Below are 24,148 nucleotides of genomic sequence, written 5' to 3'. Positions count from 1 at the left end.
CTCCACAGGTGCCAGGCATGCATGTAGTACACAGACATAATTGTAGGCAAAGCACCCGTACACATAAAATAGTAGAAAAGAAGACAAGCAGGGCTGGAGAGAGAGGGCTCATCGGTTAAGAGCACTGGCTGCTCTTCCAGAGGTCCTGAGTTCAATTCCCAGCAAGCACATGGTGGCTCACAGCCATCTGTAATGGAATCTGATTCCCTCTCCTGGTGTGTCTGAAGAGAGCAACACTGTACTCATAAATAAGATAAATCTTTAAAAAGAAAAAGGAAATAGTAGAATTCAAAAGAGGAATACATAAGAGTTCTGGTTAGAGAGACTTGGGCCTAGAGTTTGGCCTCTACTGTTCTTTGGATTAGTGGGAAAAAAGAAAAGCAAAAGTGGCTGGGCATTATATACTCTTGAGCCTGCCACCAAACTATTTCTGAGTAGCCAGAAGGGCAAGTTAAAGGGGTACCTTGTGTGTGGATTTAAGGATAGGGTTGGCCAAGGTAGGAATCCAGTCAGTGATGCTGTGCTAAATGGTCCTGTCGTCTCGGGGACCTACTACTGGTTAGGGCAGTATGGTCCTCTTACTGCCTTATACTGTTCTTATACTGGGGACAGACTACTATTGTGCAGTATTGGTTGGCCTAGCATTAGCTCTGTCAATCAAGTTGACCTCAAGCTCAGGGTGAATCTCCTGCCACCTGAATGCTGAATTACAAGCTGTCATAGGTAGGCTTTCTTTTGCTGTAATAAAATACCATGATCAAAAAGGAAGTTGGGGAGGAAAGGGTTTATTTAGCTTATACCTCCACATTGCTGTTCACCGCTGAAGGAAGTCAGGACAGTAACTCAAACAGTACAGGAACTTGGAGGCAGGAGCTGATGCAGAGGCCATGGAGTGGTGCTGCTTACTGACTAGATCCTCATGCTCAGCCTTCCTTACAGAAACCAGAGTTGGTACCACACAATGGGTGGGGCCCTCCCCCATTGATCATTAGTTGAGAAAATGCCTTACAACTGGACCTCATGAGGCATTTCCTTAACCGATACTCCTTTCTCTGTGATGACTCCAGCTGGTGTCACATTGGCACACAAGACCAGCCAGTGGACAGGCATACCACCACACTAAGCTTTTTGCAGGCTGCGGGGCGAGGTGTGGGGTGTAGATCGTACCGAAGATTGAACCCAGGTCTCGGTCACACAGAGGAAGTGTTTAAGCACTGAACCAGCCAGCCCTTACCCTCTACTGCCTGAGATAGTCACTGCTTCTGATAATGAGCTTTGCAACCTTCATCTCTGGTGCCTTGAGTTTTGTTTGGTGACCAGGACACAGCAGTGAGCGCTGACTGCTGGGCTGCTGTGTTTCAGGTGGAAGAGTCTGGCGAGCATGTGATCCTGGGCACTGGGGAGCTCTACCTGGACTGTGTGATGCACGACCTGCGGAAGATGTACTCAGAGATCGACATCAAGGTACCCCTTCCCTTAGCCTGGCTGTCAGCTCCAAAGGGATGTCCTGAGTGGGCAAACCCTTAGCCCCTTGGATGACCACTAGAGACCCTTCTGTAGAAAGTGCTTTCAGTTGTTCTTCATCGGGGAAGGTTCTAGAGACAGGTCACCCGACTCACTGAGTCATTTTCAGTGTCATTTAAAGTCAAGGCTCCCAAGGCACAGTTATTCTTGTCCCTACATTAGGAGAAAAACTATTCTGTCTCTGCTGATTGTCTCAGAGTAGATGGTGTCATGGAGAGTGGGAGCTGGCTCTCAGACTTACCACCAAGTCTTGACCTAGCACCATGCATGGTATGACATTGTCTGCACGGCCCTGCATTACAGGGCAGCTGTACTTCTGGAGCTGGAGCCTGAGAGTGGACAGATGCAGTTCTCTAGCACTGTTCCTGTCGTCCTCTGAGGGGTGGTCAGTGAGCGGCAGGTGGCGGGAGCTTTCTTGGAAGACCATAATTAAAGCCCTAGATTTAGAGCCTAGTTTGTGCCCCCACTTCCTCCTGATGCTGCTCCCGGACTCTTTGGTGGTGATGTGGACAGTTCTTTGGCCTGCTGCTGTAGAACTGCATAGGATGCTCTGCAGAGAGAGAACAGGGATGCATCAGAATTCCCTCAGTAGAACTTTGTCCTTCCAACAAAACTGACATTTATCTCAATTGTTTCTCATTGCCTAGGTGGCTGACCCAGTTGTGACATTCTGTGAGACAGTGGTAGAAACGTCCTCCCTCAAATGCTTTGCTGAGACACCCAATAAGAAGTAAGCAGGAGGTGGGGGCTCCAGAGAGCAGTAAGGAACAAATACAGTGATGTGTGCTGGGGAAATGCTAGGAAGAAATCCATTGCTTTGTATGCTTTTTCAGTTTTTCTGTAACAGTCTTGTACCGCAGCTCAGTCTGCCCTGGAACTCATTATGTCTGTCTCAAAAAGGGGGAGAGGGGTGCAGCGTGTATGGGAAGGAAGATACCCCACATCAGCCTGTACACACATGACTATAAACATGCTCGAGCACGCACTCAAACCTATTCACACACTCAAAGGAAGAAGCTGGGTGTGGTGGCACACACCTGTAATCAATCCCATTACCTGGGACATAGAGGCAGGAGGATCAGGAGTTCTAGGCCAGCCTCAGTCACATAGCAAGTTTGAGTGCCTATTAGATTCTTTACTTAAAAAAAAGTCAGACATGGTGGTACACACACCCTCAATCCCAGCACTTAAGATGCATCCAGGTAGATTTCTATGTTATGAGTTCCAGGGTCAGGGCTACATAGTGAACGCCTGTCTTAAAAAACAACAACAAAAACAGAAACAAAAATCAGGCATGGTGGCTCAAGACTGTAGTCCCAGCACTTGGGAGGCAAGACAGGAGGAATGCTGCAAGTTCAGGGCCAGCTCCATCTGCATAGCAAGCTCTAAGCCATCTGGGGCTACTCATATCACCCTGTCTTGGGGAAAAAGAAAGAAAATGATAGAGGCTGGCAACATGTACCTGGGCACCTGGGACTGACAGCCTCCTCCTCTCCCACACTCACTCCAAGCCTGCCCCAGCCTCAGCTCTACAGCAGGAGAAATTGCTTGAGATTGTCTGGGGGCTGTGTGGTGTGTGTGTGGTGTATGTGTGTGTATTGTGTATGTATGTGCGTGTGTGTATGTGTGTGTTTGTGGTGTGTGTGTGTGTATTGTGTATGTATGTGCGTGTGTGTATGTGTGTGTTTGTGGTGTGTGTGTAGGTGTGCGTGTGTGTGTGTGTGTGTTTGTGGTGTGTGTGTGTGTGTGTGTGTGTGTGAGTGAGTTGATTTTTGATGTCTCTCATAGACCAAGATGATCTGAAGCTCACTACATGGAAGTGTCAGATCTTTCTGCCTGCTAAGCACTGAGATTCAAAGCATAAGCCTCTATGCCAGCTTCAACATCAGTTCCTTTTTTTTAAATGGCTCCTCACACATGTTTACACGTGCTGTGCTGGCAGGCTCCACTCTCCAGCCCCAGCCGCACTTTCCAAGAAAAAGCAGATAAATGGAGAGATGGCTCAATGATTAAAGGCACTCGTTGCTCTTGTAGAGGGACCAACATTTTTCCAGCCACATGGTGGCTTACACTTCCAGTCCTTAGTAGCCAATACTCTTGTCTGGCTTCTTTGGGCACTCCACACATGTGGTACACTTACATACATGCAAGTGAAATAACTCATACGTATTTTAAAACAAAACAGAAATGAAAGAAGACACCCTTTGCTGAACTTGCTCCAAGATTCCATTTCTCTTGCTGTCTCAGCAGTCTGTGCTGTTGGCCCTACTCATCCTGTAACCTTCTCACTGCCCCTGTCCTTTCTGACCAGGAACAAGATCACCATGATTGCCGAGCCCCTTGAGAAGGGCCTTGCTGAGGACATAGAGAATGAAGTGGTCCAGATCACCTGGAACAGGTTGGAACAGTGTTCACACTATGGCGTCTTTGCCTGGTCTCCTGACACCATCCCTCTTTCGCTGTTGTCCTGACTATGGTGTGGGTAGAGTGGGCCGCTGTCTTACAGAAAGGCAGGATCTGTGGCCCCAGGAGTCTCCTCCTCTTTCCTCCAGAAAGAAGCTGGGAGAGTTTTTCCAAACAAAGTACGACTGGGATCTGCTGGCTGCCCGTTCCATCTGGGCCTTCGGACCTGATGCTACAGGCCCCAACATCCTAGTAGATGATACACTGCCCTCAGAGGTAAACCAATAGGATGCCTGTGGCAAAGTGTTATCCCTAGATGAAGAACCTGCAGTGCCCTCTTCCCTATTGAAAGATGGCTTCTCACAGCCGTACTTTCTCCTCCTAACACTGCCTGCTAAGACGACCTAATGTTTCTGCAGGTAGACAAGGCCCTTCTCGGCTCAGTGAAGGACAGCATTGTTCAAGGTTTCCAGTGGGGGACCAGGGAAGGACCCCTCTGCGATGAATGTGAGTCCACCTTCAACCCGCAGCTCCATTCCCCAGGACCCTGTACCTAGCCATGGGAGGCGGTGGCACAGGGAAGGGCTTCACGGCTTTCAGACACAGCAGGAAAAGATTACACTGGGCCAGCCTCCTCCCCGCTCACCCCCTGTCCCACCCCCAGCTCCTTCCCCATCTCCAAAATGAAGGCATCTCTAGATTGACCTGGATCCTAATTGCTGGGTAGAGCCCGTCTTTGGGCATGTTGAAGACAGATAACATGAGATAACATGAGGTGATCAGGTTGGAGTGGTTTATTGATGCAGTATAATCTCTGTGGGACCAAATACAATTTCTTTTTTTCTTTCTTTTTTTTTTTTTTTTTTTTTTTTTTTGTTGTTGTTGTTGTTGTTGTTTTGAGACAGGGCTTCTCTGTGTAGCCCTGGCTGCTCTGGAACTCATTCTGTAAACCAGGCTGGCCTCGAACTCAGAAATCTGCCTGCCTCTGCCTCCTGAGTGCTGGGACTAAAGGCGTGCACCACCATGCCCGGCCTCCAAATACAATTTCTAGAGCACAGTCTATGTCCAGAAAAAAGTTACTCAGAACCAGCCCATACGCTTGTAAGAATGTTCACACGTCACAGTGTGGCCGGACTCAAATGCTAAGTAATGTTTAAACTGCTGACCTATATGCTATTGGGCTTGCTGATCTGGATGTGAGCTGTCTGTATCATATCTTTGTGTGGCTGCAATATGGCCTCAGTGTAGCAAATTACCCTGCTGCTCCACCGTGCGCTTTCCATCTCCTTTTCAGTGATTCGGAATGTCAAGTTTAAGATACTGGATGCTGTGGTTGCCCAGGAACCCCTCCACCGGGGTGGAGGTCAGATCATTCCCACAGCCAGGAGGGTAGTGTACTCTGCCTTCCTCATGGTAAGTGGAGTTATAGGGGCTGTCCTGGTTCCCTGAGCAGAAAATTACATGGAGGACAAGGCAGAGGCCACAGAAGGATCCAGAGGTCTGGAGAACCTCGCCCTTCAGCCATCGCCAAGCTTAGCCCTTTCTTGCTCTGTCACAGGCCACTCCCCGTCTGATGGAGCCTTACTACTTTGTAGAGGTCCAGGCTCCTGCAGATTGTGTGTCTGCTGTTTACACAGTCCTGGCCAGACGCAGGTGAGCAGCCTGTTGTTGGGGAGGGTACTGGGAAGCAGCCCCAACCATTGCTCTCCCCACCTTTCCACTTCAGAAGCCTGCTGATCTCATTCCCACAGGAGGTAATGAGCTGAGGCACTCCTACCTTTACCACAGGCAGTGGCTACAGTTTCTTCTTGCTGCTCCTGCCTCCCCACCCCCCCGGTTCCTGGGAGAAGTGTGGAAATGAGGCAGTGATGGGGTCGTCATTGGGTCCCATCTCTTCAGTATCCCCACTCTTGCCTCCTCCCATAGGTGGTTGCTCCTGTGGCTTCTGCTAAGAGCCCCAAGCCCATTCCCTCTGTAGAGCATGTTCCATTAAATCTTACTTGATGATGGCTGGGCTAGAATACACAAAGAAGGACAGGAGGCAGATTGCCCCCTGCCTTTGGGTCGATATACAACTCTGGCCTTGGCTTTTGTCGTTCTCAGGGGTCATGTGACTCAGGATGCACCCATACCAGGCTCCCCTCTCTATACCATCAAAGCGTTCATCCCGGCCATCGACTCATTCGGCTTTGAGACTGATCTCCGCACTCACACCCAGGGACAGGCCTTTTCCCTGTCTGTCTTCCACCATTGGCAGGTGAGGAAACCCAGCCACCCTAGCCTCCCACTTTGGTAGACGGTCCTTTCAGCCAGTTCCCCTCTGTCCAGGATGCTTTACAATCCTGGAGAAAGTTCTTGCTCCTGGCTCTGAGTTCTCCAGGAAGCTGCCTCATCTACCTGAAACCTCTTTGCCTTCCAGATTGTCCCAGGCGATCCTCTGGACAAGAGCATTGTCATTCGCCCGCTGGAGCCACAGCCAGCTCCTCACCTGGCTCGGGAGTTCATGATCAAAACCCGTCGTAGGAAGGTGTGTGTTCTTTTAACCATTGCCGTCTCTGAACCCCCAAGATTCCATAGGAGTTGTGTGTCTTCTTCCTCTTGGAGGAAAGATCAGTCTCTGCACACCTCAGACAAGCAGACCTGGGGCCCAAAGGGAGCAGAGGAGCTGTGGCAGTACCCTAAAGGCACAAGTCCTCAGGCAGCCTTCACCAGCCTTCCTCCCCCAAGTACAGGTTCTGCATGACCCTGGGCTTACCCTACTGTCTGACTCTGCTCCACAGGGCCTGAGTGAAGATGTGAGCATCAGCAAGTTCTTCGACGATCCTATGTTGCTGGAGCTCGCCAAACAGGATGTTGTGCTCAATTATCCCATGTGAGTGAAGGGGCTGGCAGCTCTAGACTCAAGCCGAGACCTGGTGACTGGGCCCTCGAGCTCTGAGCATCGGGAACTGCTATGGGGCCGTCTGAACGCCCCAGAAACCTCCATCCCAGTGAGGAAGGGGCATCTGGCCTGGTTTCTTCTGTGGCCTTTGCCTGGCCCCATTCCCAAGGAACAGAGGAGAGCTTGGGCCCAGAGAAGAAGAATGAGAACAAGATGAAAATGTTTAACCCTAAGGGGCCTGTCTTCAGGACTTACATGGAATTTTATTTTTTACAAGTTCCACTTTAGCCACAGTTTATAAATGAACAGGACATTCTGACCTCTGCCTTGGTTTGCTGCTTTCGTTCACCCCCCACCCCGTCTGATCCAAGCCCTTATATTCTGGGTATGTGATTTCCCATGAGGCATTACTGCCTCTGCTCCCAGCTGCAGCTGCCTTCCTAGCTGGGTCCCTAGGGGAGCAGCCCTTGGTGGAAGGAATGCCTGTGTCTGATTCAATGTTCCCATGAGTCTCAAGGCCCTTTCCCTGCCCCTGCCTTCCCCTTCCCCTTCCCATTCCAGGCTGCTTCTGGCTGAAGTGGTATAGGAGTTTGGGACCCTGGGAACTGAGGTCTGTTCTCCTAGGAGACAGACAGTTGCACCCAGAGTCTCTCTCCCTTGAATTGGGGCCAGAACCCTTTGATTCCCACCCCATTGTCCTGGGTCCTCCCTCCAGCCACCAGTTCCCTGTCCCGCTCAGTAGTAAGGCACTTCACTTTCCTCAGCATAGCTTTATTAGAACATGCAGACAGCCGGGGGACTGGGCCATCCTGCCACCTCTGGAGTCCTACTTCTCGGCATCCTCTGACACCCTCTTGATGTAATCTCTGTACATTGTATACATGGCACCTGCATGAAGAAGGAAAAGCGCCTCTTGGCATCTGATCCTTCAGGGGTCCCAGGACTCTTCCCCTGACTTTCTCTCGAGGCCCAGCCTCCCTGCTCTTCTTTCTGCCCCAGGTCCCAAAGTTGCTCCAAACAGCCAGTCACACAGCTGGCTGGGGGAGCAACTCTGACAGGTCTTGAGCCCTTTGCTGTCTGCACACAAAGTATCCTGCTGAGTGGAATAGTCAGAGGTAGTTATGCATGAGGAAACTGAGGCCCAGAGAAAGGGACTAGCCCACAGTCATAGCTCACAAGTAACTGCTGCTTCTTCCGGGTTCTCATCTCTGGGGAAAATTCATGAAGCAGGTTGTCTTCATACTGTCCCATGGCCCAGCAACAGTGACCAATGAGGAACCAAGAGAAAGGCCTCTGCTTAGGGGCTCATTAAGGAAGTGATGTGACTACTTCCTAGTGTGTGAAGCAGGGACCTGAGCCATGGACCAGTTAACTAAGGACACTCCACTTTGTCCTTCCTCTCCCTCTGCCTCCACCATGCTGCTTACCAAGCATGATGGCCCCCACAGCACACGCCTGTGCCGCCACTCTGGTGTGAATCAGATGGATGGAGAGCTTGGTAGAACCCCGAGCCTTCAGCCGGTAAATCCTGTATGCTGCTATCACCAGGCAGCCTGCTACACCTGTGGGCAGAGAATGCGATCACTGGGCATGTGTCCAAGTCCAAGGTCCCTTGGCTCCCCTCGGGGCAGTGCAGGTTGGGTAGCAGGCACTGAGTAGATTCTTTGATGCAGCTGTGATCCTCATGATGACCCTTCCCCATATGCTGGTAGTTCGTTGTCATGACTACACTGCCGCCACCTCCACCCACTCCTGGCTTCCACCTTTTTGTATACATTTTCATATTCTAGCGCCTGGAAGGAAAACTGAGGCAATCCCAGGTTGCAAAAATGACCCCCTATCCGGAGGCTGCTGTTAGCACCTTGTTGCCCGGTGCCACCACCACCCATCCAGACTCTTTAATTGTACTGTTCCTTGTGTAGTGGGTGGACCACTTGAGTTCTCTGACCAGTGCCTCATTCTTTAAAAGGAACAAGAGACGTGAAGTCCCAGAGAGGAGGCCTCCACCCCAACCCTGTTCTTCCCCTACTCACCTATAGGCACCAGTGGAGACTCCCTGGTCTTCCTTAGGAACTTCTTGGACAGGTTGTCCTCACCCTCAGGTGGCACCCACCAGCCCTTGTTAGCAGACATGATCCTGGATCCAGATGTTAACAGCTGTGTGCCTAGGCTTTAGCCCACTTCTAGAAGAGGATAGCCCACAATAAGGACTCTGACTTTTAGTCTTCAGGTCCTGACCATGTCCAGCACAACCTGCACTTGAAAAGATACCCCTCTGGGTGTTCTCTTGCAAGGGTTTGGGCTGCTCGAAGCTACCGTCCTCGTGTCCGTGACATCTGCCTCTCCTCTGGTTCATCTGACTTTACTGTTCCGCTTGCTTCCTGCTCTCGGTTTGCATCCCGATGGGTGTGATCCTCTGGCCAAGAAAAACAGCTGGAAAAATCCAGAGTAGACTGGAACAGTCTTTGAATCTTGGGGCCCTCTTGGTCATGGATCTGTTGATAGTTGCTCCTAAGGGAGCTACAGAGCACGATCTGGCTCTGGGGATCCAGAGCTGTCCCTGACAGACGCAACACTGGTTAACCAGACCACTAGAGCAGATGCAAATGGCAAGACATTGATATATTTTGCACCTAAGACTAAAGGAACAAATTCTGGTCCTCAAACTGCTTGCCAACTTCTGCCTCCTTCCTGACCTCCTTACAAACCCCTAAAAATGTCTCTTCTGATCATAGCTACAGTCCCAGTCCTCAGAGGAGGGGTACAGTAGGAAGCCCTCTGAGGCCAATCCCAGGATAAAGACTGAGCCAGCTCCTTCAGCATGCCCGTGCTTACCGTACTCGATAGATGGCTAGAAAGTGGAGAATGAACAGCCAGACCAAGGCTCAGCATCCGCTGCTTTGAATCAATAAAAAGCCAATGCCAGAGTTGTCACTATGGGGTCAGGGAAGCAGTGTCTTTGAAGTTATGACAGCAGGAAGGAGAGAGAACGGCATCAGTCTTAAATGCACACACCACACACACACACACACACACACACACACACACACACTGAGCACCACACACACACTGAGCACCACACACACACACACACACACACACACACACACACACACACACACTGAGCTCCAGAGGTAGCAAAGTAAGGTTAGACCTGATAGAGGAGAGACCTTAACTGCTATAAGCCCGTTGGTGCACATGTGAACACTGCTGTGGAGGACTAGAGAAGCAAAGATGGACGGGACTCCTGGGTCCTCCCCCACGTTAAACTCCTATGAGCGATGTGGAGTCTAAGATGTTTCAGTTGTAGGGCTTTCTGACCTTAGTCTTGATCCCCTTCAGAACTGTACCTGGAACCTCAGCTACTTAGGAAGCTGAGATGAGAGGGTTGCAGATTTAAAGGTAGCCTGGCTAGAGTGAGTTCAGGACTAGCCTGGACAATTTATGAGACTGTCTCAAAAAAATAGGTGTGTTGGTGCACACCTTAATGCCAGATCTCAGGAAGCAGAAAGCAAGTGAGTTGCTGTGAGTTCCACGCCAGCCAGGGCAACATACCCACTGTCTCAAAAAATAATAAACCCAGATGGTGGTAGTGCATGCTTTTAATCCCAACACTCATAGGCAGAGGCAGGTGGACCGCTGAGTTCGAGGCCAGCCTGATCTACAGAGAGAGTTCCAGGATAGTAAAGGCTACACAGAGAAAAATGTTGAAAAGAGGTGAGGAAGGCTTAGGGTACAGCTCAGGGGTAACGTACTTAGCCAGTGGGCAGCCCTAGGTTCAGCCCCAGTTGGAAGGAGTTCGGAGAATCAAAGGATCTTTTTGTTGTTTTCGTCTAAGACAGGGTCTCAATGTACAGTCTTGACTGGCTTGGAACTCATTGTGTAGACCAGGTTGGCCTACAACTCACAGTGATCCACTTGCCTCTGCCTCCCAAATGCTGCCCCACCACACCCAGCAGGGATCGGGGACTTTTCTCAGTGGTTTGCAACAACTGGAATACTGCTTACTCCGTCTTCCTGACAGACACAAGTGTGAATCTGCCTAGACCAGGTATTTTGTCAGTCACAGAAGAAGGTTCTGTGCTTCTGAGAGAGCAAATTACTTGTCCAAAGATGCATAGCTAATAATAAGTCGTGCTGTCATGATCTGTCCCATGTCTGGCTGCCTCCAGGGGACTGACTGATCAGAAACCCTTTATTGAGACTGAAGCATGGATGGTCCATCCTGGCATCCCTGACTAGAAGAAGCTGCAGCTGTTGTTTAGCCCGTGGGGACAGAGCAGGATGCACTGAGAAGGGCCCCTTCCTCCCAGGCCTTAGTCCCTTCTGTACATCACGTAGCCTCTCTGCGCATGCATATGTGCGCGTGTGTTCCCAGAGGGGCCTTTTTGGCACTAGAAAGATGTCCAGCAGCTGATGTCCCTCTTTTCTCTCCCTGACGCTCACTGCTCTATGAAGAGGCTCAAGGTCACACCAAATCCCCAGGGCCTGCACATATCCCCAGTGTCCATGAGAACTCTCCTCTCAGATGTTCACACACACGCACATGCACACGCGCGCACACACACACCCTCCTGTGTTGCCTCTTCAGAGCCCCAGCCTGGCCTGAGTTCTCAAGAGATGCAGGGTGTAAGCTACAGGAAGGGACATGGAAGTACCTGGGTGAGGTAAGACAGGGATCATGATCAAATTCAAATCGTAAGTAAAATAGAGGAGGGACAAAGGGCTGGAGCCAGGGCTCAGCAGTTGAAAGAACTTGTTCTTGCAGAAAATCCTGGTTGGAGACCCAGCTCCCACATAGTAGTCCATAACTCCCTGTAACTCCAGTTCCAGAGGACCCTATCCTGCCTTCTGGCCTCCACAGATACAAGACACATATGTGGCTCACATGCATGCTAGCCTGTCACATACACATACCTAGAAATAAGTTATTCAGCTGAAGAGTGACCAAGATTGTGTACTGCTGCAACAGAAGACCTGAGTTTGGTTCCCAGCACCCATGTCTGGCAGTTGAAGACTGCTTGGAACTCTAACTCTGGAGGACCAGGTGGCACTGGGCATATGCCCCCTCACGTGTGCGTGTGCAGGCATACACACAGAACTAAAAAATATTATTTTTGAGATAGTCTCACTATGGCTCCCTGCTGGCCTGGAACTTAATATATAGACTATACCACACCCTGCTGAAATGTAAAACTTTTACTTAAACTTAAAAACTATTGTGTAAATGTATGCTATATATGTGGGCATGTAAACGCCATGGCGCGTGTAGTGATGGTTAGAGAGTTGGTTCTTTCAGACTCTTGTGTGGGTTCTGGGATCAAACGCTCAGGCTCGGTGGCGAGCGGTTTTACTCACTGAGTCCTATCTTGAAAGGAGTGTTTGGTTTTTGAGACAGGGTCTTCCTGCATAGCCCTGGCTGACCAGGACATCATTATGTACATCAGGTTGGCCTTGAGCCCAGAGATCTCCCTCTGTCCTCTCTGTGCTGGGATTGAAGGGGGTGCCACAGAGCCAGTCAATGAAGGCCGGCTCAGAGTTCAGCTCCACGTGTACCTGGGAAGCCTGGTGTGAACCTCTGTCCTTCGCGTGCGCCCAAGCACGCGCCTGTGTGCACCACACACGGCCAAACACACCCACAGGCACACGCATGCATACCCAAGCACGTGCCTGTGTGCACCACACACGGCCGAACACACCCACAGGCACACTCAGAAGTGCTGCTCTCTTTTGAGTACCGAACTGTTGAAACAACAGACTCCAAAGAAGTGAGGTTTCTCAGGAATGCCACGGAGGAGGACGAGAAAGTCCCAGCTCAGGTCCCAGCCAGAGGAGGAACTCGCCTGCCTGCTAGGAAGAAGTTTTTCCAGTTCCAACACCACATGACCACCTTCCAGGACAGTATTGAAACAAGAGCCGGTGAATGTCACGCCAGGACTTTACCAGGACTGCTTAAAACTGATGCAAAATTCTTACCCTCACTTCAGTGCAGCAAGACAGCTGTAGGGGTCACTGGACCCCTTTATACTCCCTTTTCTCAGGGTAAACACATTGAGTAAATTTCCTTTCTCAGTTTTTTCCCTAACCTTTTTTGGATTCTTCGTGAATTTCACATCATGCACCGGATCCCACTCATCTCCTGTCCCTTCCCTCTGCCCTTGCAACCTCCCCCTAAAAGAAAACAAAAAATAAAAATAGAGACAGATGAATATGTAGCTGTGGGAGCTGCAGTGTGCCCCAGTGTGTCCCACAGTCTGCCCTTTTGTTCAAACATGTTTACGTGCAAATGCTCATTGCGATGAGTCAATGGTCTGCTTGCTTGCAGGTCTCTGGCTTCTGCTGCACTGTAAATGCTGGATCCTCACCAGCATTCTTAGATATCATACATTTGCCCTGTGTCATGGAAATTGATCCTGCAGCCTAGCTTGTTAGGGTGTCAGGAGCCCAGACTGTCACCTTAAAAACTCTGGACAAAGATTATTACTGTTCCCATTTCACAGATGAAAAACTGAGGCTCTGAGCTGGGTGTGATGGTACACACCTTTAGTCCCAGCATTTTGGAGATTAGAGGCAGGCAGATATTTGGGGTTCAATGCCAACCTAATCTACAGAGCAAGTTCTAGGACAGCCAGGGCTACCCAGAGAAGAAACCCTGTCTCAAAAAAACAAAAGGAAAAAGAAAAACTGAGACTCTTATTAAATGACTTTGGCAAAGTTATAGCACACAACTGGGAAAACCAAGCAGACTTCTAAATTGATTTGATTCCTCAAATCACATTTTAACTGCTCAGGACTATAGTACAGAATATACTACAGAGAGGGTTGTGAGATTGAACAAAGTTGCTTTTTCTCTTCAAAACCATGTGAGGAGGGCTTTGGGAACCACTGTTGAACAGTGTTTGTCTCGACTTCAAGGCACTGGGTTTAGTCCCCAGCACTAAAAAGGGGACGCTGGGTAGAGAAACCCTGAGGAGGTACAGCAAAACTCGAAGCAACAAGTTCCCATGGCATCCTGTTTTAGTAAACAGATAAGATAAAAATTATGACAGCATCGTTTTTGTTACTATGCCAAGTGTTTAATAACTGTTTCCATGTAAGCACGTCTATGTTAGTAATTTGCTTACCGAACCTTCTCTTTCTTCCAAATCAGGCCACATTAATAAACTCTGGCTTCAAGGGGCCTAAATTAAATATACACATGATAAACTTAGTGTACCGGCCAGTGCTGGATGCAGACTCCATCTGCCCCTTACACTGCATCGATCACTCTAAAATATTTTATTATACCACTTGATCTCTGAGCCTCTGCCCTCCTCCTGTAGAAACAGCCTCCATCCAGAGGTTACAGTCCCCAGGGCACTGTTTGTTACCCTTCCTCCCCAGTAAACAAGTAGCAGGAAATGGGTCCCAGACTAAAAAGTCCCAGACAACAGATAGGAAGGCTGGCCCCAGCTGTGAGATCCCAGTTCAGCATACTATACTCTTCCTCCTCCTGTCCCACCCAGATTGTTGGGGTATCTCTCCCCTAACTGGAAGCTTCATGGATATTGTCCCCATTGTCCTGTTGAAGTGGAACAGGTTGGGGGAAAAGGGCAAGATCTTGAAGGGCTCGGCACATAATCGAAAGCACAGCTGTGTTATATATAGCCCAGGATAGCTGAACAGCCACACTGGGCGAGGGAGCGACAGGTGGCTTCTTCCTGGAGATATTGAGAGCCGTGAGTGAGGGAAGATGGAGTAAACTAGACGAGGAGCACACGGAATGGGAAAGAACAGAGTGGAAGGACTGGGGAGTGGGGGTCGTCCCGGGAGGAAAGGAAACCGTTTAGGTCATAGAGAAATACCTGGGATTTGAGAGGCCAAAGGCAGAGAAAAGACTCAGAGTGTCGGCACACCACACTCGGGAGGCAGAAGCAGGAGGATCTCTGTGAGTTCAGGGCCAACCTGGTCTACAGAGCAAGTTCTAGGTCAGCCCAGGGCAACAGAGTGAGACCCTGCTTGAAGAACGAAAGAAAAAAGGAAAGGAAGGAAGAAAGGGAGGGAGAGAGGGAAGAAGGAAGGAAGGAAAGAAGGAAAAAGGGGGGGTGGTGGAGAAATGGCTCAGCAGTTAAGAGCACTGACTGCTCTTTCAGAGGTCCTGAGTTCAGTTCCCAGCAACCACACGGTGGCTCACAACCTTCTGTAACAGGATTGTGAGTCTGAAGTGTGTTGGTGCAGGTTATCCTGGACCTGGGAAGCTGTAAAACCCTATTTCCTGTTAGAAAGAGGACGAGGTTCTAAGGACCTTTCACTGTCTGTCCAAGGACATTCCCAAGAGCCACAGGCATGGAGCCAGGAAAGTGCCTTTGATATGTTCCAGAGGAGACTCTTCACATATTTCAAACAGATTTTAAGGGGACATCGGTAGAGCTGGCCGCATATATGCCTATAGTCCCTAACTCAGGAACTGAGATGGAGGGTCATTTGAGCCCATGAGTTCAAAGGGAACATGGACATCCTAGTGATATGCAGATGTGGATAATGGTGATGAGGAGGTTGAATCAGGCTGAGGTAATGCTAGTGGTACAAAATCCCCTTTGTGAATGAACACTTCTGCCCTGTAGGACATACTGGCAGAGACTCCTGTCTCAGAAAATGGGTGCATCAGAAATTAAAATCCTTCTGTGCTTTTGAATTCTCTTATCACCTAGCTCCCTCTAAAATATTTTATATGCATGATGATACCTAAAATCTTCAAAACCTTGAAAGTTTAGGCACCTCTTTTTCACATTTTTTCCCCTAAGATGTTTCTTTCTAATGAGTTGACCATTAGGTTTACAAATTCACAAAATGGCTAACAGACCATAGAAAGACATTTCTTTAGGCTCCTGCTGGAAACCAACAGCTTCAGTAAACTGCTGGCCTCGATTCAGGGCCATAAACATGGTACCTTACATAGTTTATTAAATCCTTTATACTCCTCTCGCAGGTATGAATCACAACTGTTTAAAAAAAAAATCCAACAAATGGGCTGGAGAGGTGGCTTGGTGATTAAGAGCATTGTAACTTTAATTTTTTTTTCAATCCTTATCTTTAATGATGGTTCTTAAACACTTTAACCTTCCTTGTAGTCCATCACTCACCAGAGATAGTGGGAAAGAAAGGATACTGGGAAGTGGACCTGTTTAGAAAGGTTCTTTGGAGCAACCCCGCCATCTGTGTTGTATGGAAATTGGCAGAAGCAGCTCTATCCACTTCAAACACCTCATGGATACACCAGCAGTCCAGTTTGGTAGAGTCGGGATAGCAAACACGAATCAGCAGCAGTGGCAGTAACTAGCAGAGACAGCCAGGCCTCAGCCTTGATTCAAATCAGCAGGAGGGACCAGGAGGAACACCAGAAGTTCTCGGCTGTGCCTCTCTCAGGGAAGCAAAGATCAGCAAAGATGTGAGATCCAGATGTGAAATCTGTAAGTAAGCCTAGCTCAGCCTCCGCCACTGTCCATCGAGTACTTTTATACTCCCTCCAAACATTTCCCGTCCTCCATGGGTCCTGCCTCGGCACATGAGTCTGTCTCAGCTGACATCTCTCTGCCAATCAGCCGCAATCTGCAGAAGTGGCAAGAAACTGCAGCACACCACCAGAAGTTTTTTGGTGTGTTTCTCTCTATGGAGTCCCAACAAATGGAGCTCAACTATACAGTGTAAGGCAGACCAATACCTTCATGTTATTAGCAAAGAATTCTTTATCACATGTCTTTTCGTGTGCTTGCTTTAGCAGAACATCCTTTTACCTGTGTCTGCTTCAGCTAAATGTTCCTTCACAAGTCTGCCTTAGTCCTCCACCTTTGCCCACTTTAGCTAACTGTTCCTTCACGTGTTTACCCCAGCAAAACACCATCCAACCGACTTTCCAAAGAACCTTTAAGCATCCACTTCAGAGCACTAGCTGCTCTTCCTGAAGACCTGGATTCAGTTACTAGCATCCACTTGATGGCTCACAAATATTGCAACTCCAGTTCCAGGGATTCGATGTCGATGCCTTCTTCTGATCTACTCAGGCAATACAGGCATGTGGTTCACAGAGCCACAAATCCAAGCAAAACACACATATAAAATACAAATGAATCTTTTTACTATTTAAAAGTTAAAACAAAAACCAGGAACAGAGGTAGGGAGATGGGTCATCAGCTAAAATTTCTCACTATGTATGAGCCACCACGTGGGTGCTGGGAATTGAACTCAGGACCTTTGGAAGAGCAGCTAGTGTTCTCAACTGCTGAGCCATATCTCCAGCTCCAAAATTTATTTTTTTATGAAAAAATATTTACAAAGATATTATTAGGTGCTGGAGAGGTGGCTTGACAGTTAAGAGCAAATTGTTTGTTTGTTTGTTTGTTGTTTTTTGAGACAGGGTTTCTCTGTGTAGCCCTGGCTATCCTGGAACTCACTCTGTAGACGAGGCTGGCCTCAAACTCAGAGATCTGCCTGCCTCTGCCTCCCGAGTGCTGGGATTAAAGGTGTGTGCCACCACTGCCTGGCTTTAAAGTATCTTTAATTATGGTGTTTTGACTGCATTATGTCTGTGCACTATCTGCATGTTGCCATGGAAACCATGAGAGAGCATTAAAGCAGCTGGGACTGGAGTTACAGACTGCTGTGAGCTACCAAGTGGGTACTGGGAGTCAATATGGGATAACTTAAAGAGTAGCCAGAGCTCTTAACTGTTAAGCCATCTCTCCATCTCTGAGAACCTATTATAAAAAGCTTAAGGGGGGTGTGGGTGTGTGGGTGTGTCTGGAAACGGGAGTGCAAACAGCTTAACATGGTAGACTAGTGGACCCAGGCCTTCCAGGCATTCAGGAACTAGGTACTTTACCCAAAGTCAGGCTAGGCCTGGGCCAGAGCCTTAGGCTCTGGGTCTTTCTACTCTGTGACACCAGGACAGGTGACTTAAGTCCTACCAAGCTCAGCCTCTGGATACATTGCAGATAGCTCTCACTCTCCCAAGGAAACTGATCTTCATTGAAAATCCAATGTCAATACACGAGAAACTATAAGCAGGGGCCCTGGGACACAGCTGGCGGGAGTCAGCTTACCCTTCCTGCTATACTACATAACTTGTGTTACCTACTCAAAAAGTTTCCCACAACAGAGATCCGACTCAGCTAACATCCTGTAGGCAAAGGCAGGAAGGAATGGTATAGTATATCAGTAGATTGACTGAAACTGCCCGGATTAGCAGAGCGGGAGGGAGGTCTGTACTATTAATACCCACCTCCCAGGGAAAGGCAGAGTCCTGAGCCATCCACCTTCCCACCCAGCTGAACCAGGCAGGACTCAGCTCTTTGCTGGCAATAGTGAGTTCTCATCCAAAGCTACCTCTCTGGGCCTCTGTGCCACAGCACCCCTGCCTTCTCCCTGGAGACAGGAGTTTACCAGGCAAGTGGGGACCCTGGAAAGTATGTAATGGAAATAGTGACACAATGCAGCCTTCAAGCTGACCCTACTGTTCCCAAACCACAGAGCCCCAGGGTGACTCTCGAGTTCTCAAACTGCGTTTTGATCTTTTCCTGCCTGAGCCCCATGTGAATAAAACCCAATGTGGTTCTCACAGCACAGGGTCCCAGCCACTCCCTGCCAGGGCCTGGAAACCAGACCCGTTTCCCTGTTTGAAACGGGGTGTTTGGGCTGTTGTTGCTTTGTTTTGCTTGCTTTCTTCTTCTTCTTCTTCTTCTTCTTCTTCTTCTTCTTCTTCTTCTTCTTCTTCTTCTTCTTCTTCTTCTTCTTCTTCTTTTCTTCTTCTTCTTCTTCTTCTTCTTCTTCTTCTTCTTCTTCTTCTTCTTCTTCTTCTTCTTCTTCTTCTTCTTCTTTTTCCGAGGAGGGCTGTCCTTTTTGTTCTGAGGCTGTAAGATTTTACCCGGGCATAAAGCACTTGTTCCCAGACACCTGCTATGCACTGACCTGGGCTCCACGCGCTAGGACTCTGTTCCCATCTCCTCAGTGTGAACTTTAATTCTTTCTTTCTTTCCTTTTTCAGGCAGGTCCCTTTATGTAGTTCCAGCTGTCCTGGAACTCCCTATGTAGATCAGGCCATGGTCTCCAACAGAGAGATCCACCTGCCTTTGCCTCAGAAGTATTGATATGAAAAGTGTGCCCCACAAAGTCTGGTTGGCACTTTTTTTTTAAATTTACATTCTTTTTTGTTTTGTTTTGGTTGGTTGCTTGGTTCATTTTGAGACAAGGTCACTCTACCAGACCCTGGCTGTCCTAAAATTCACCTTGTAGACCAGGCTGGCCTTGAGTTCACAGAGATCCACCTGCCTCTCTCTGCCTTCCAAGTACTGGGATTAAAAATATGTGCCACAATGCCTGGCTTTAGCCCTTTTCTAAAGATTTATTTATTTATTTATTTATTTATTTATTTATTATGTGTAAGTACACTGTAGCTGTCTTCAGACACCCCAGAAAAGGGCATTAGATCTTATTACGGATGGTTGTGAACCACATGTGGTTGCTGGGATTTGAACTCAGGACCTTTGGAAGCACAGCCTCTTAGCTCTTAGCCACTGAGCCATCTCTATAGCCCATCCCTTTTCTTTTTAACAAGTAGTTTAATATTCTTAAAGCCACTGAGTGTCGAGGATTTTTAAAATTTATTTATTTTTATGTGTATTGGTGTTCTGCCTGCCTGCCTGTTCAAGGGTGGTAAATCCTCTGAAACTGGGCTTACAGACACTTGTGAACCACTGTGTGGATAATAGGAATTGAACCTCTTCCAGAAGAGCCAGTGTTCTTAACCGCTGAGCCATCTCTCCAGTCACTCCAGGATTTATTTTTAAATTTGATTTCTGTGTGTTTTGCCTGCATGTATGGATGTGCATCTCATGCATGCTTGATGCCAAGGAGATTAGAGAGGCCACTGGATCCCCTAGCACTGTACTTACAGACAGTTGTAAGTGTTAGGATCGGAGCCCAGATCCTCTATGAGGGCAGTGAGTGTTCTTAGCTGCTTAGCCACTTCTTCAGACTTTGGGAGATGCCTGGCACAAGAGCTTCCAGCCATGAGCTTTCCTCGTCTGTATTGGGACTAAACATGCTGCCAGCCAGCAAGATGGTTGAGGAATGAAAAAGAAAAATCTTAACTAGAAGACAGGAACTGTAGGTCATATGTCTGCTTTATAAAACTATGTACAGTAAAACCATCTACCTTCCTTGCCTCTAATTTTTTCTGTTGCTCTGAGTCGGGCATGGTATTCTTGAAATTCTAGTAGGTTGAAGCAGGAGAGTTACAATTTCCAGGCTACCCTGAACTTCACAGAGAGCCTCTTCCTCAAAAACCCAGGGCTGGGCTGGAGATGTCGATCAGTTAGTAGAAGGTGTGCCTAGAATGCCCAAAGCCTTGGGTTTGATGCTCAGCTGTAAGCCTGTTTTCTCAGAACTATGGAGATGGAGGCAGGAGAACCAGAACTCAAGGCTATATCTGTGGCTACATAGTGAGCTCCAGGCTAATCTTCACTTCGTGAAACCCAATTTAAACAAGACAAAGCAACAAGACAAAAATTAAGCGGGGCCTGGGAAGCCGGTTCAGCTGGAAAAGGTACTGGCTATGAGGCCTGGTAGCCCGAGTTTGATCCCAGAAACCACTTGGAGGAAGGAGACAGTCAATTCCCAAAAGCTGTCCTCTGTCTTTCACATTCATATGTACTGTGACAAACAGTAAGTAAATAGATAAATGATTGTAGTAATTTAGAAAAATAAAGAACAACACTAAAACCAAGTGCCATAGACACAGGGTGCTGCTTATGTGTAGGTATCTAGGTTCAGTCCTGAGCAACACACACACACACACACACACACACACACACACACACACACACACAGACACACACACACACATAGCTATGTACATCTACACAGTTACAGACACAAACATAGACATACACACACACACACAGACACACACATTGACACAGACACACACACTCAGACACACAGACACACATGGGCACACACACAGACATACACAGACACACACAAAGGTACATACACATAGATACAGAGACACACACACTGACACACACAGTGACACACAGACACACACAGATACATACACAGACACACATACACACAGACACACACACAGACACACACACTGTATCTTGTTTTAGTTTGCTTTCTATTGCTGTGATAAACACCATGACCAAAAGCAACTTGGGGAGGACAGGGTAAATTCTATCTTACAGTTTATAGTCTATAATGAAGGGAAGTAGACCAGGCTGCCCTGGATCTCAAAGAGCCACCTGCCTCTGCCCCCTGAGTGCTGGGATTAAAAGCATGTGCCACCACCAACCATCTCCATGGCAACTCTTTTTTTTTTAAGATTTATTCATTTTATTTATATGAGTATAGCTGTCTTCAGACACACCAGAAGAGGGCATCAGATCCCATTACAGATGGTTGTGAATCACCATGTGGTTGCTAGGAATTGAACTCAGCACCTCTCTCTGGAAGAGCAGTCAGTGCTCTTAACCACTGAGCCATCTCTCCAGCCCCCTCCGTGGCGACTCTTATAAAAGAAAGCATTTAACTGGGGCTTGCTTACAGTTTCAGAGGTCCAGTCCATTATCATCAGCCAGTGTTCTCAACCCCTGAGCCATTTCTTTAGTCTTGTTTTGTTTTATTTTGTTTTGTTGAGAGAGGGTCTCTCTATGTAGTCCCTGGGTCACAGAGAGCCACTTGCCTCTGCCTTCCAGATCAATCTCATGGAAGCACTTTCTCAGTTAAGGTTCCCTCTCCCCAAGTGAATTAAAAAGAAATTAGCCAGCATGTATCTAAAGAGAGAGAATATTTGATAATAAGGTAAGAGTTTAGACAGAATCATTCCCAGTCTCCATAAGAAACAGAGATAAAGGGTGGGTTTCATGGCAGGTTTATTCATCAGTTTATAGGAGGCTGATCCTAGTGAGTATTTGATTCTACATGTATATAATTATACAGCTTTAATTATGTAAAGTGTATAATTAAATGCAATCGGCCTTTTAGAATAGACTGTAAGATTTATTAGTTAGCATGATGAGGACCATACAGTGGAGCATCTGTGGGGTGCAGCACCTACCACTCATTCAAGGAACCATAACTGGGAGTGTATCTGACACTACATCCATCCAGGGTGAGCAGCCAGGAAGCCACCATATCTTTATATCCATCTGTCACTGCATGTAGTAGTACCTACCTTTAACCCCACAACTCAGGAGGAAGAGGGAAGTAGCAGGCTCTGAGTCTCAAGACTAGCCTAGTCTACATATGGAGTTACAGGGCAGCCTGGTCTACATATGCAGTTACAAGACAGCCAGAGCTGTATACAAAGGGAGATTGTCTAAAAAAAAAGAAAGAAAGAAAGAAAGAAAGAAAGAAAGAAAGAAAGAAAGAAAAGAAAAGAAAAGAAAAGGAAGAAGGAAAAGAAAAGAAAGAAGAGAAGAGAAAAAGGAAAGATAATCTGTATTAAACTTGTTGAAGCCAAGCTGGCAGAGATGATTTGTGCCTTGAATCTTGGCACTCAGGGAAGTAGAGTTAGGATCGTGAAAAGTTCAAGGCTAGCCTAGGATACAGTGTAAATCTCTGTTCCCAAACCATGACAACTTTGGTGAAGGAGCCACTTCTATTTTTCCTTTTCTTCTGCACCCAAGTGCATGGCCTCTAGCACATATGGCGGTCAGGGCACAACCAGAAGGAGTCAGGTCTCTTGTGGGTTAAATGCAGGTAACAAGGCTTGGCGGCAGCCCGTCTACCCATTTTGTCACATGCAACTCAAACCTTGCCCATTAAGTGAATACTCTACCACTGATACATTTTTCTCAATTTTATTTTTATTTATGTGTTTCTGTGAATACTTTGACACAAGTGTTTTGGTGATGAATATCTGTAGACATTTCTGTAAAATTCCCATGGAATTTCTAAAGTGTATGTGTGGGCATCAGATCTTCTGGACCAGGAGTTCCAGATAGTTGTAAGCCATGTAGAGACTGAGATTCGAACCCAAGTCCTCTGAAACAGCATCCAGTGATTTTAGCCATTGAGCCATCTCTCACAGTAAAGTAGCATCCGATCAACATCATCCAAAGCTGGGAAGAAGACTGTTAGGAAAGTGCTTGTCAGGAAAGCAACAAAACCTGAGCTCGGATCCCCAACACCTTCATAAAAAGTGGGATGTGACTCTGTGCATGCGTGTCTATGTGTGTGTATTTGAGACAAGCTCTCTTTATGTAGTCTCCAATGTCCTGAAGCTCCCTCTGTAGACCAGGCTGGCCTCAAACTCATAGTGATCCACCTGTCTCTGCCTCCTGGGTGCTGGGCTTGTGCTACCATACCTGGCTGGCAGTGTGTGCTTGTAATCTCTGTGCCTGGGAGGTAGATCCCTGGCTGTGATGGTTTGACTATGCTGACCCAGGGGCTGGCACTATTAGAAGGTGTGGCCTCGTTAGAGGAAGTCTGTCATTGTGGGCAAAAGCTTTAAGACCCTCTTGCTAGCTGCCTGGAAGCCAGTCTTCTGTTTGTCTTCAGAAGAAGATGTAGAACTCCTAGGTCCTTCTATACCATGACTGCCTGGATGCTGCCATGCTCCCACCTTGGTGATAATGGACTGAATATCTGAATCTATAAACAAGACCCAATTAAATGTTGTCCTTATAAGAGTTGCCTTGGTCATGGTGTCTGTTCACAGCAGTAAAACCATAACTAAGACCCTGGTGCTTGGTGGCCTGTCTAGTTGAATCAGCAAGCTCCAGGTTAAGTGAGAGATTCAGTCTCAAAATATAAAGTGGAAGCCGGGTGTGGTGGCGCATGCCTTTAATCCCAGCACTCGGGAGGCAGAGGCAGGCGGATTTCTGAGTTCCAGGACAGCCTGGTCTACAGAGTGAGTTCCAGGACAGCCAGGGCTATACAGAGAAACCCTGTCTCGAAAAACCAAAAAAAAAAAAAAAAAATATATATATATATATATATATATATATATATATATATATATACACACACATATATATACACACACACGCATATATATATATATATACGTATATATATGTGTGTGTATATATATATATATATATATATAAAGTGGAGAGCAGTTAAGACTTATGACATTGACCTCTGGCTTCTAACACATGTACAAACACCACACACACACACACACACACACACACACACATACGTATGTATATAGTTCAGGGTCTGGGGTATAGCTTAGTGGTAGAGAGTTGCTTAACATGCAAGGGCCCTGAATTTGATTCTCAGCACCAAGAAAGAAAGAAAAATAAAACCTGTTACAGCCCAACATGCCAACTAGACCCACGTGTGTTCCTA

At 47.6% G+C, this 24,148-nt stretch overlaps 2 protein-coding genes and 1 non-coding gene across 10 annotated transcripts in view; 1 reads left to right on the top strand and 2 right to left on the bottom strand.

Moving 5' to 3' along the window:
* Eftud2 (elongation factor Tu GTP binding domain containing 2) overlaps positions 1 to 7,132 on the top strand; it is a 42,513-nt gene extending 35,381 nt beyond the window's left edge. For 2 of the 3 annotated variants that reach the window (NM_011431.3, NM_001109995.1), the window contains exons 19-28: positions 1,363 to 1,464; positions 2,172 to 2,254; positions 3,836 to 3,922; positions 4,077 to 4,203; positions 4,347 to 4,434; positions 5,222 to 5,340; positions 5,486 to 5,580; positions 6,031 to 6,184; positions 6,347 to 6,454; positions 6,708 to 7,132. In NM_011431.3, the coding sequence (NP_035561.1) occupies positions 1,363 to 1,464; positions 2,172 to 2,254; positions 3,836 to 3,922; positions 4,077 to 4,203; positions 4,347 to 4,434; positions 5,222 to 5,340; positions 5,486 to 5,580; positions 6,031 to 6,184; positions 6,347 to 6,454; positions 6,708 to 6,803 (1,059 nt within the window). In that variant the 3' untranslated portion in view covers positions 6,804 to 7,132. The remainder of the gene's footprint in view (positions 1 to 1,362; positions 1,465 to 2,171; positions 2,255 to 3,835; positions 3,923 to 4,076; positions 4,204 to 4,346; positions 4,435 to 5,221; positions 5,341 to 5,485; positions 5,581 to 6,030; positions 6,185 to 6,346; positions 6,455 to 6,707) is intronic. The other variant, XM_006532665.4, reaches the window with a different exon arrangement.
* On the bottom strand, positions 1,463 to 9,843 carry Higd1b (HIG1 domain family, member 1B). 6 transcript variants are annotated; one of them, XM_011249295.3, is made up of 4 exons: positions 9,644 to 9,843; positions 8,842 to 9,241; positions 8,236 to 8,370; positions 1,463 to 2,074 (listed from the first exon to the last, which is right to left on the bottom strand). In XM_011249295.3, exons 2-4 carry the CDS (start codon positions 8,939 to 8,941, stop codon positions 1,968 to 1,970), a joined length of 342 nt encoding a protein of 113 aa, XP_011247597.1. In that variant the 5' UTR covers positions 8,942 to 9,241; positions 9,644 to 9,843; the 3' UTR covers positions 1,463 to 1,967. The 6 variants fall into 6 exon arrangements, with proteins under 6 accessions (XP_011247597.1, XP_011247598.1, XP_006534459.1 ...); XM_011249296.3 differs by having other exon boundaries at positions 8,842 to 9,224; XM_006534396.4 differs by having other exon boundaries at positions 8,842 to 8,991.
* A 5,746-nt stretch (positions 9,844 to 15,589) lies between these two features.
* Gm22683 lies at positions 15,590 to 15,726 on the bottom strand. Its single transcript, XR_003949910.1, has one exon. It is a non-coding gene; the product is annotated as a small nucleolar RNA SNORA2/SNORA34 family (small nucleolar RNA).
* Positions 15,727 to 24,148: the final 8,422 nt, after the last annotated feature.

This window comes from Mus musculus, chromosome 11 (genome assembly GCF_000001635.26).
Source record: "Mus musculus strain C57BL/6J chromosome 11, GRCm38.p6 C57BL/6J".
NCBI classification, from domain to species: Eukaryota; Metazoa; Chordata; class Mammalia; order Rodentia; family Muridae; genus Mus; species Mus musculus.
This window is presented reverse-complemented; position numbering and strand designations above follow the sequence as displayed.

Bases quoted from the DNA above. Each gene is read 5' to 3' on its own strand.
- Higd1b (XM_011249295.3), bottom strand. From the start codon at position 8,941: ATGTCTGCTAACAAGGGCTGGTGGGTGCCACCTGAGGGTGAGGACAAC. The intron at 8,371-8,841 runs GTGAGTAGGGGA...CTCTGCCCACAG, and splicing joins GTCTCCACTGGTGCCTATAG to GTGTAGCAGGCTGCCTGGTG. The intron at 2,075-8,235 runs GTAAGCAGCATG...CTCTCTCTGCAG, and splicing joins TGTGGGGGCCATCATGCTTG to AGCATCCTATGCAGTTCTAC.